Raw genomic sequence first — 12,652 nt, forward strand, 5'->3', positions numbered from 1 at the left:
AAATGAATTCAATGAATGGCGAATCATTTTGTTAATGGGGATTATTGTGTCAAATTCAAACTTTTTTTTTAAGATGGTGATTGTACTGTCAAATTGAAACTTTTCTCAGTGTCGACAGTACAAGCATGTTGTTATGTCATTCATGCGGTCATTTCATTTTGGACGTGCTTCGATTAAAGCAAATTGTCAGCGATAATTATTGCTTTGTGTTTATATTTTTAAACATATTCGAATCGGCTATTGTATTCAATAGATATTACGAATTTAATAATTCATAGAAAGTTATTCGTGCCTATTTTAGCGGTGCAGAAGAGGGGCAGCTGGGGGCGGGCACATCTATGAAATAGGTAGCTAGGTAGGTACAGATAAAAATGTAAAATGTTGTAAAAATGTCCACCCGTGCGAAGCCGGGACGGGCCGCTAGTATTTTCATATTTTATCTTATTTACCACTAGCAAAGGGACTGTTAGTAATGCGGATCAGGCGATATCCTATAGCCTGTCAGGCGACATCCACATCGTCCATGGAAACCATCATGCTGAACTACAGACGTATTCATGACGATGGGCTAACTGACCTGTCTCTGTATGGGGGGAAAAGGATTGTTAGCAATGGAATTTGACAGCCTCATTGCTAATTGAATTTTGTAATAAAGAATATGTAATTATAAATTTAATTTATTATATTATGACATTTATATGTATGTAATCTGTAGTCAATGTTGTGTACGCCTGCTATAGGTATGCATATCAGCGTGCTACACAAAAAATGTTATTTATGTACATATAATATGTATACTGTTGGTGTGCCTAATTCGAAATAAATAAATAAATTAAATTAGGTCGACCTCCACGTGGTACCCCCTGGAAAAAAATACAATATATATGCACATTCCGTATAAACACTCCTTGTATACATCTCTACTGTGCGCAATAAAGAGTTTATTATTATTATTATTATTAAAAATTGGTTAATTCTAGTGGAATTCGTCACGATGGGCCAACAGACCTGCTTTCATCCTCACCTATCATCCCTCACTGGTGCCCCGCCAGCGTATACAGTAAGCGCAGGCGGGGTTACCATTCCATTATCATGCATTAAAAAAAAAAACATCATATAGTAACAAATTTTGTTATGTTAGTAAGATAAGATGGTTAAATACCTACCCAATAATATAATTATATCGATATAATAAAATTGTAACTAGACGCTGTGTTTTTTTTATGCAACTCAGAATGGCAAACAAGCTGACGACATGAGCAGTACCGTGGACATAATAGAGTATACTGTTTCGCCCATGATACCCCCCCTTGGGTTGCCATTCCTGAGGACTCAGGTGTTTTTCCTATGTACCCTGTAAATTCATGCTATATCCCACCCTTCAAACCGAAACACAGCCATGCAAACACAACTGCTTCACGGTAGAAACACGAATAGGACAGAGGTACCCAAGCAAACGACTTTTGTACAAAGTCTCCCTCTGGTGTGGAAGATATTTAAGAAAATTTTGATACTCTCCTACAAAAGAGATCCATATCAACTATTCACTGCTGAACAGCAGTGAACAGTTAATGATGATGATGATATGACAGGTCTTAATAACAGCAATAGAAGACAAAACAATGATTTTTAAAATTTGCCTGTCTGTGTTTGTTCTGGTATCACACAAAAATTACTGCACCTAATCGGATGCGGTTTTCACAGTTGTATTCCTGAAGGTCTAACTTAAAATCTGGTGTATGTCTCATCTCATTACGCCGTCCAGAAGTAGTCTTTTTTTTTTGTTTCCCTACTTTCATACGTACGAAATACATACAAGAATACCAATCGAAAAAAACAAAACAATCCAATAGTACCAAACAAAAGAAAACAATCAACATGGCGGCCGTACAAATAGAACCTTTAAACTTAAAGGCGATAAAATACAAAATAGTTTTAAGAAAAAAAAAATTAGTGCCTTATTACAGGTTGTAAACGGAGATACGACGTTATCACATATTGTGTCACGTATTGGTGTTCACTTTCACACACATTCACACATATCACGTGCGTATTCCGCGACGGAATTCGCGTCGGAACGTACCGCGGAGACGTGGTAGACTGTTTGTTATGACAATTCGTAATTTCGACGCTTCATTATCAATGAGCGGATAAGATTATGGGCGCAGACGGGCGAGTTGGGTTTAGTTTTCTGCCTAAATTACCTGTCTCTGATAAGTCGTCTTTGTTGCAACGTTATCATAGGCCTATTTAGAGGAGTATTTACGAACTGATACGACATCGTAACCTTCAAGAAAAAGCATATTTCTTTTTAAAATGCCGGCAGTACACCTGCAATGCCTTTGGTGTTGTGGGTGTTCATGGACGGCGGTAGTCACTTACCATCAGATGAGCCGCATGCTCGTTTGCGCCGTGTTGTAAAGTAAAAAAGAGCCGGATGAGATATGCTCATCTCTGAATTGCCTGCTGTCCAAGAACAAGAGTTTTTAACTATGTGTAAAAATACGTATAAGAATATTTTTATTGATGAAAATGGACAGGTAACCCCGCCTGCGGTATCGATATACGCTGGCGAGGCTCCAGGAAAAGAGATGAGAGGTAGAACAATCCCTTTCCCCCATATCTGAGAGTATACAACGTATCTTTTTTATCTTTAATACGCAATTTTTTTAATGCAATTATTAAGGAATTATTAATAAGGTCTAACAGCTCCCTTACTAGCAATATACCCTCGAATATATACAAATATATTCGAATATATACAATCAAATCGATCTCCACGTGGTTTCCCCTGGCAACAATTAATCGCGATGGGTTAACTGACCTACTTTTGTCATCACCTATCATCCCTTACTGGTGCCCGCCTGCGCTATGCCTTGTATACGCTGGCAGGGTTACCGTTTCTCTCTTCCCAGAGACCATTTTTAGAATTCACTTAAAAACGCATCACAATAATGGACAGACATATCAACACACAATTGTGTCCACCATAAACATTATTTACATATATATTATATTAAAATTTGAAGACAACAAGTGGCACATAATCATTAATAACATAATATTATTTATATATAATCATGTTTTTAATTTATTTATACACGCGACCGGTTTCGTAACGTCTTCCTCAGGCGTAACACATAATTGAAACGTTTTTAATAAAGTCAGTGGAACAAAGTACATGTAAATTAAAACCGACTTCAAAAAGAAGGATGTACTAAAATGGATCGTTTTACGTTTGTCACCTCATAACTCCGTCAATTATAAACCGATTTGGAAAAATATTTTTTTTTATTTGAAAGGATATACTTACAGATTGGTCCCACAGAAACTATATCAAAATCAGTCCAGTAGTTTTGTTTTTAGATCAAAATAACTAATTATGACACAACTAAAGTTTGCTGATTTTTAACCGACTTCAATAAGAAGGATGTTCTAAATTCAGTTTTTTTTGTTTGTTGCCCCATACATCGATTTGGAAAATTCTTTTTTATATGAAAAGATAAAGTCACAGAAATTTTATCAAACTCGGTTCTGTAGTTGAATTTTTAAACCAAAATAACTAGTTTTGCCACAACTGCAGTCCGTTTTTTATGGTAGTGGTAATATATTTAATATAATGAATTTGCATAAATAAGTCATAATACCAGCACCAGTACATAGTATAGTATTCATATTACGTGTATATTATCTCTGTTAACATCATAATTATAAAAGAATAGTCCAATACAAAATCTACTGTTTCAATTATTAAGTAAATCTAAACACTGCACTTAAGATTGAAGTATTTTCTTAGTAGAATATGTTGCTATGCAATTGCCAAGTCTATAATGACTTATATGGAAATAAAGATATCTAATATTGATACGGTCACTATAAATTTACTAGGTTTATTTCCTTTTTTTCTATGTCCCTAGATACATCCCAATTCGACATAGTACAACAAACAACAATGGTTAGATTTAACAATATCAAATAGTAAACATTCCAGCCTTTGTGAATTTCGTCAGATGACATATAAAGAGATCAGTACCTCAAAATCAAATGTACCACAAATGTTGGTAGGTAATTGATTAGTTAACAATTTATAACAAAGTTGTTGATAATAGTCGCCTTCATGGACATTAACTAAAATAACCGACTCGGTTTTACTTATGTAATCTCTAATAATTGATCTTATGATATCAAAACTTTTTGTAGTACAAGAACTGTGTTGCGAGACTTGGCAATATTTTTTACATTTTATATTTTTGATGAGTTAGTAGTTACATTAGTACATACAACATGGCAACATGACTTATGTCGTACAGAAACTACAAAATACTTTATAGACATAAACTACCCTAGATGTAGACAGTAAGTACAAACTTTACTACGACCCAAAACGTCCAATTGCAAATTAGTCTTTTCCTGCTTAGGTAATAGGCAAAAACAATACAACCATAAATCGCTTGCCCCCTCTGTTATGTTTATAATCTGTGTGCCATCGCGTTCATTGGACGATTGGTATCAATAGGCGTCTAATGAACCAGTTTATAGTTCAGTTCAGCTGTGATTCTTACACGACAGTGTGATAAGTGGTGATAAAGGCAATCGAGGCGTTATGTATTGTTGCTGTCAGGTGACATGTTTTAATCCTTACTAGTTCTTATCTTCCGGGAGGGGGGAGGGGTTAGAGCTGTGAAGAATAAGTCCGGATAATCGAATATTCGGATAATCGATGTTCGAATAATCGAGATTCAACTGTAATCATAACTACAGCATTAGGTTCTTCAAACAAAGAGATAAAGAGGTTCCTTCAAGGGTCGGCAATGTGCGTGTAATGCCCCTGGTATTGCAGGCGTTCATAGGCTACGGTAAACGCCTACCATCAGGTGGGCCATATGCTTGTTCGCCACCTCAGCGAAATAAAAAAAAAATGTACACGAACGCATTGGAATAAATAAATCTGTTAAATGCAACTTACCCATTATCTTTTTCGGTGGCACCTTCCTCTGCTCTTTCTCCTCACTATCGTCCCGCCTCATCATCTTGCCCCCTTCCTGCCACTTCCTCTTCCTCCCCTCGCGCTGCTCCTCCAGATACATCCCGAACTCCTCCTCCCGTCCGATCACCGCGAACCTCACAGACGACTCCCAACCGAACTCCTCTTTGCGTCCCTCATGCATAATACAAAAGTCCTTTTCGTGAAATTCCATTACACCCCCATAGCGTAGTCACAAAGAAAGTCACTTAATGATTGATGAAATGATTATGAAATGATTTAACTAGTTCCACAACGAGCACGTTAGAAGAGGACGAAGAAGGAATTGTACAATTTCTTGATCCCAGTGGTTTCTCTTTGACGATGGCTCTGGAGTAGTGTGTTCTCAATTTTCAGAAGCATGTTGCTACTGCAGCGACAGATGTGATACTGTATATGGGGTTCTGGGCCCGGGAAACTCTTGTTCGTGGAGCGGCTGCCGATCAAATGTGTTGGGTGACGGTTGGCGAGGGTCTCCATGGGGTATCAGCGGTTCTGCCGGACACGAATCACGTCGCCTGGCTGACTCCGAGCGGGCGGCGGTACTACGGCTCCTAGAAAGATAGAGATGAAGATGAGAAGAGTTTTTGATTTATTCAGCCGTCAACTGTCCGCCACCTGAACATAGGCCTCCCCCTAGAGGGGATTTGTCAGTAATTGCCACGCTTGGCAGGCGAGTTGGCAACTGCAGTTAGGCTTAGTTAGTTAGAGATGTCTTTAGAGGGATGCTGCTGCTAATGGATCCCATAGAAATCTTACCAAAATAGGTACAGTAGTTTAGTTTTTTAATCAAAATAACTAGTTTAGTCACAATTGTTTGTTTGTTTTTTTGGATTCTTAATTATTATATTAATGTGATTGTTTTATATTAAGTGATTATTATACTGTGACAAAGTCAAGAATGTGACATTGACACCTGCTATTGAGTTACACGCGTTGTATAAGATACGACAGAGTTCTTCCGTCCCTGTCTATTGCAGTTATACTCCGTTCGGACTTGTATGGTGCTTGGCTTAGACTATATACATAGAGTGTCTCCATACAAATGCTTCGAGAAAAGCGTGTCAACTTTTTCATACAATTTTACATGATAAATAGTTATGAGTGATTCCTTTATAACTTCTATATTTATTTTGTCTTATAAATTCTGCATCTTTTTAATGCGTAAACTCTCATTCTGTTTATTAAACTAGCGGCCCGTCCCGTCGACATTTTTAACATTTCCCTTCACTGCTCTGCTCCTATTGATCGTAGCGTGATGAAAAGTATACTATAACCTGCCCAGGAGTATGAAAAATAAGTGTACCAAGTTTCGTTAAAATCCGTCGAGTGGTTTTTGTTTCTATAACGAACATACAGACAGACAGACAAAAATTTTACTGATTGCATTTTTGGTATCAGTATCGATCACTAATCACCCGCTGATAGTTATTTTGTAAATATATTTCATGTACAGAATTGACCTCTCTACAGATTTATTATAAGTATAGATATGTTAAGGCCATATTTCGGTCACTTGGCGACCACTAGTATAATATAAAACGTACACCAGATTTTCAATAAACTTAAAAAAATAATGGTCTTAATTAATTAATTTTTTTTTTAATTAATTTGTTACCTCATAACCACATCAATTATAAAACAATTTGGAAAATTCTTTATCTGAAAAGATGAACTAACAAACAAGTATTATAGACATTTTATTAAAATCGATTTATACTTTAGTTTTTAAATTAAATTATCTGAGTTTGCCATGATTAAAAATAATAATAGTAAATCTTTTTATTTTCAGGTACATACCCATAGTTTACAGTCATTGCTATTTTAATTTATGTTTAATTATATTTTTTTCTTTATTAATTACATAATACGTACAAATTATTATTATATTTTTAAATTAATAAAATATTAAACACTTTTTTTTTAAACACAATCTTAATATTAAATTTTTTTTAATACAACTTAGAATGGCAAACAAACTGACGGCCCACCTGATGGAAAATGGTAACCGTCGCCTATAGACATGAGCAGTACCATGGACATAACAGAGTATACTGTTTCGCCCATGATACCCTGCATGCGTTGCCACTCCTGAGGACTAAGGTGTTATTCCTCTGTACCCAGTAAATTCACGCCATATCCCACCCTTCAAATCGAAACACAGCCATGCAAACACAACTGCTTCACGGTTGAAACACGAATGGGACAGAGGTACCTAAGCAATCGATTTTTGTACAAAGTCTCCCTCTGATAAATGTATATAGATGCTGGCGATCATGGCCCAAACTCACCTTTAAATTGAAACAAAAGAATAAAAGATGAGACATAGTAGGCAGACGGGGAACTGCGACACAATTTACCCATAACCTTGTAAGGGAACGCACCTACATCAATTTAACGAACAATAGATGTGTAACTACTTACAGTATTGACCACAATCGCTTAATGACGTGCCGACGATTGAACTAGATCGCATTTAGGACGGACTAGTGTAGTAACTCGACACTGTCACTGGATACACCGTATATGCCGTGTGGTCATACATTATTTTACAGAGGGTACATCTGTTTTATTTATTTATTTTATTTATTTACAAGAAACATGGTAAGTGTATAGATGTTACAATAAGTCCTCATATTTCGCCATAATTAGACATGCAAATATTAAAACTTAAAAAGAAAAAATGTAAAATAAATTAAAGACATATTTTTTGACATTTAGAGATAGATTTTAAGCGAATTTGAAAAGGTGTTTCTTAATTTGATAATTTTTGTGTGTATGTTACGCGATGTGGGCGCTAATTCCGAATATAAAGACACATTAAAAATATTTCATTCACGTCTAATGAAAAACCAAAATGTATTAGTAAACATATGTTATGTACTCCTGCGATACAGGTTTGCCTAGTACGGGAACCAATGTACTCACATTGTAAATTTCTTGTGTTTAATAAATAAATAAATAAAAGACTTAAAAAAAACTAGAATGAGATGAGATATAAATAAAATAATAACATTTTGTATTAGAATTACAAAGTCCTCAGTGAAGACACATGCATATAGGTAGTATATGATATCAAATATCTCAAGTCTGTTTAATTTTTACTCTATGGCTCGTCTCTAATATTTGTTTAAGAAAATCATTCCATAAGAAGAACACGTTGCCTTACACGCTAATGGAATGCTTAATATAGGTACTTTGTAAGTACTAGCTGCTGCCCATACTTTTGTACACGTGAGTTTTAGAATTAGATAAGCAATCAATCGTACACCAGATTTTAAGTTAGACCTTCAAGGATACAACTGTAAAAACTGCATATGGGGAGGAATTATTCGTACTGGGGTCTGACTGACCCATTGCTAGCAATACACTCCATCAGGTCGACCTCCACGCGGTCCCCTCTGGAAAACACCATGATTAATTCTAGTGGAATCTGTGACGATGGGCTAACTGACCTGCCTTTTCATTCTCACGTATCATTCCTCACTGGTGCCCCGCCTACCTGGGGGTCTACCATGCAATGAAATTCCGAATTTTCGGATTCATTTTCGTGTTTTTGTTCACAATGAAATCGACGAAGTCATAAATGTTACCATAAAAGTCCAAAGGAACGATATTTTAGTATCTTTTAATTTTTTTTTAACTGTATATATAATGTTTCGTTCGGACCCGAAATTTCGGAAAATATTTCATGGTAGGACCCTCTGTTTTTCTGCTCACCGACACCGAATTAATTTGGTAATATGCCTCATACATAGCGGTATGGGGGAGAGGGATTGTTAGTAATGGAGACTGAGAATCCCATTGCTAGCAATATACCCAACCAGGTCGACATCCTCGCGGTTCTCCCTGGAAACTAGTATGGTTAATTCCTGATGAATTCATCATGATGGGCTAACTAGTCTGTTTTCATTCTCATCTATCACCCTTCACTGGTGCTCCGCCAGCTTATCCCGTTAGCGCAGGCGGGGCTACCATACCTTTATAGTCCATTAAAAAAAAAAAAAAAAAAAATATATATATATATATATATATATATATATATATATATATATATATATATATATATATATATATATATATACTATCTATCAACTATTATATTCAAAAATTTCTGGTTTAGTGAACCAGAATATAGATATATAAATATAAATAAAAATATAGATAGAGCTAGTATAGATTGAATTTTTTTTATACAACTTAGAATGGCAAACAAGCTGACGGCCCACCTGATGGAAAGTGGTAACTGTCGCCTATAGACATTAGCAGTACCATGGACATAATAGAGTATACTGTTTCGCCCATGATACGCCCCATGCGTTGCCATTCCTGAGGACTAGCTGACTGAGGACAACATTAAATTTATTCAAGTTAAAGTGGCGCATGAATTCCTTCGTGTTTATACGACACTCTAATAGAATATGTCGCACATCATGGGCAGCGGTAGTTACTTAGCATCAGGTGGGCCGCATGCTCGTTTGCCCCCTTGTTTTTTTTTAATGGGTGATAACGGAATGGTAACCCCGCCCGCGCTATCGGTATACACCGGCGGGACACCAGTGAAGGATGACAGGTGAGGATGAAGCAGGTCAGTTAGCTCATCGTGACGAATTCAACAAGAATTGTTCACGATGGTTTCCAGGGTGAACCGCGTGGAGGTCGACTTAATAGGGTATATTGCTAGCAATGGGGCTGTCAAACTCCATTGCTAATAACCTCTTTTCCCTCATACATTGCAAATGTATGTATGCTCACCGTGTGGTCCCGACATAGAATGGGCCATCCCTTCCATTCCCGTGGGTGAGGCGACTTAGGGAACTTATTGGTCGAGAAATGGGCAGCAGCGTCCCCCTTAATTAGACCCCCCATTACTAATAATCCCTTTCCCCCCTGCCCGCTGTGTTGTAAACAAAATGTATCTCACCTTACACACCGCACCTTCCAAACAACACAACACAACACTACAATGATCGCTTGGTAATCGTGAAAGTTAGGCCGTATTGGCAAAATCCCGCTTCGGTAAACGTCGGTATGCCATTTTTTACAATATACAAATATATTAATTAATCGACCATCTTGCAGTCCGTCCGTCCGGCAAGACAAAAACACGGCACTCTTGTGGTGTACACGCTCAATTGGTCTGGAGATGGCCAATGTATTTAATTCGCTGGCCAATAGAATAAGGATGGGCGAATTGAGACCACTTGTGGTAGGGTCACATGAGCGACGGGTCATGGTGACTCTGGGTACGGCTGGGGATGGGTGGGTTCCGCGCAAACTACTATATATGTATATATTTTATTTATTTATTCATTAGTACAAATTTGTGTACATGGCGGACTTAATGCTAAAAGCATTCTCTCCCAGTCAATCATAGGCAAGTGTCAGAATACTCGAATGCGGTACTACTAATTATTGATATACGAGTACATACATACTAAAATTACATATATAAACGAATAAATATATATGAATAACAAATATACTTACACATATATGATATATACTATATTATACACGAAATTGAGAATAATACATATACTTTATTGCACTTGTAAGTTACATATAAAATAATGTATTTATAAATGTTGTGAGCAAGGGTGGACTTATCTCTGACAGAGATCTCTTCCAGTCGACCCGATACAGTGAGAAAGCATTTCGTTAGCGGGCAACTGAAGTGCTACAACTATTAATACATAAACAAATATACAGTTAAATAAAATATTAAAATATCTATACTTATAATAAATCTGTAGAGAGGTCAATTCTGTACATGAAATATATTTCCAAAATAACTATCAGCGGGTGATTAGTGATCGATACTGATGCCAAAAATGCAATTAGTAAAATTTTTGTCTGTCTCTCTGTATGTTCGTTATAGAAACAAAAACTACTCGACGGATTTTAACGAAACTTGGTACAATCATTCTTCATACTCCTGGGCAGGTTATAGTATACTTTTCATAACGCTACGATCAATAGGAGCAGAGCAGTGAAGGAAAATGTTAAAAATGTCAACCCGTGCGACGCCGGGACGGGCCGCTAGTATATAATAAAATATTACATAAATACATACACTATAAATACATATAATACCTACCTACTTATATAATAAATGTTAAAATAAATGAATATACTACTAACTATATTATGTCCCAAAAAAAAAAATTTAATTTAATAACTACTGAACGGATTTTGTCACAATTCTTTTTAGGAATCATTCTGGAAAGATCGTTTCAGTCTGAAAAAGAATTATCCAAATCGGTTTATAAATCACAGAGTTCTGTGGTAACAGACAGACAGTTAGTTGAAAATACGACCGAATTGAGAAACTCCTCTATTTTATAATAAGGCATATCGCTACAAATAAGGCTACTGAGCATATTGTCTTGAAAAGATTGCTCTCAGCAATAAGACCGCCTCACTGTACTTATACAACTGTATCGTTGTGTTTGGAAATTGTCTTGCTTATTTCCTATATTGTATAATGCAAATAAAGTATACTCACTCATTCATTCATTCATATTACTGCTTACTACAAAACCCCCCTAAGGGGGCCGGGGAGGCTTATGTTCAACAGCGGACTGTTAAAGGGCTGATATAATCACTATTTACTACCCCCTCCCACACCCCTTGAAAGTAGATATTAAGCTGCAAAAGATACGAGTATATACATATTTGTCACGCCTATGTCTTATTAGGGTAGGCAGAAACAAAAGATTTGATCCTGAAATTATGTGAATTTTTTTTTTACAACACAGGGGGCAAACGAGCATACGGCTCACCTGGTAGTAAGTGACTACCGCCGCCCATGGTCACCCACAACACCAGCGGCATTGCAGGTGTGCTGCCGGCCTTTTAAAAAGGAATATGCTCTTTTCTTGAAGGTTACGTTGTCGTATCGGTTCGGTAATACTGCTGCTGGAACTTGATTCCAAAGAGTGGTTGTGCGTGGGAGAAAGTGTCTTGAAAAACGCACGGTGGAGGACCGCCACTCGTCCAGATGGTTGGGATGAAATTTTAGTTTATGGCGGGTTGTACGATAGTGACATACAGTTCATTAAATGTTAACATTTTAATGTAGCAAAAACGGCGAAAACGGAATGTAAAGGGTTAAAATTCTGTTCAATCCAATATTATTTTTTGGATCGTGAAATTTGTTTTACAATTGTCTACAGCAGTGTTTTCTAACCTTGTTTGTGCCATGCCCCACTTGAACATTTCTAAAACTTTTATGCCCCCATACATAATTTTTCCCGACAAAGTTTACTTGACGACTCTAATCGCCCAGTTGATATTTTGGTAACGTCAAACGAAATTATACCTAATAAATATTTACAGTGCTTTTGTTAATTTACTTTTTTTGTTAAATTTGGCACCAATATCTACTCGTAGCATTGCATTTAAATGGGCCGGAGAAAGAGGGTTAAAATCGCTTCGAGTCCATTTTTTAATCCCCTCCCCCTAACTATCAAATTGTCCTCCTGTGGGGCGTAGGCCCCACGTTGGGAAACACCGTTCTATATGGAGTAACAAGGGTTCCGGTTAGGCCGTTTCGCTGCAAAACCCTAAAGATGGACACGCAAAATGTACGCAGTTGTGGAATCTACTCACATGTGTGTGAATAAG

The 12,652-nt window shown here is 36.7% G+C and overlaps 2 protein-coding genes across 8 annotated transcripts in view; both read right to left on the reverse strand.

Moving 5' to 3' along the window:
• Positions 1–5,198, reverse strand: part of LOC113514067 (transcription factor CP2) — a 61,228-nt gene extending 56,030 nt beyond the window's left edge. For 2 of the 6 annotated variants that reach the window (XM_052901183.1, XM_052901182.1), the window contains exon 1: positions 4,967–5,198. In XM_052901183.1, coding sequence (XP_052757143.1) covers positions 4,967–5,198 — 232 coding nt within the window. Of the gene's footprint in view, positions 1–1,965; positions 2,112–4,966 lie in introns of those variants that run through there. The other 4 variants (XM_052901187.1, XM_052901184.1, XM_052901186.1 and 1 more) reach the window with 2 other exon arrangements.
• An 89-nt stretch (positions 5,199–5,287) lies between these two features.
• LOC128202099 (uncharacterized) lies at positions 5,288–10,175 on the reverse strand. Of its 2 annotated transcripts, none has more exons than XM_052901188.1 (2): positions 9,948–10,175; positions 5,288–5,577 (listed from the first exon to the last, which is right to left on the reverse strand). In XM_052901188.1, the coding sequence occupies exon 2, from the start codon at positions 5,501–5,503 to the stop codon at positions 5,288–5,290; it is 216 nt and encodes a 71-aa protein (XP_052757148.1). In that variant the 5' UTR covers positions 5,504–5,577; positions 9,948–10,175. The 2 variants fall into 2 exon arrangements, with proteins under 2 accessions (XP_052757148.1, XP_052757149.1); XM_052901189.1 differs by lacking the exon at positions 9,948–10,175 and adding an exon at positions 7,448–7,471.
• Positions 10,176–12,652: the final 2,477 nt, after the last annotated feature.

Source organism: Galleria mellonella, unplaced genomic scaffold, assembly GCF_026898425.1.
Source record: "Galleria mellonella isolate WM207_F2 unplaced genomic scaffold, CSIRO_AGI_GalMel_v1 utg746, whole genome shotgun sequence".
Taxonomy (NCBI): Eukaryota; Metazoa; Arthropoda; class Insecta; order Lepidoptera; family Pyralidae; genus Galleria; species Galleria mellonella.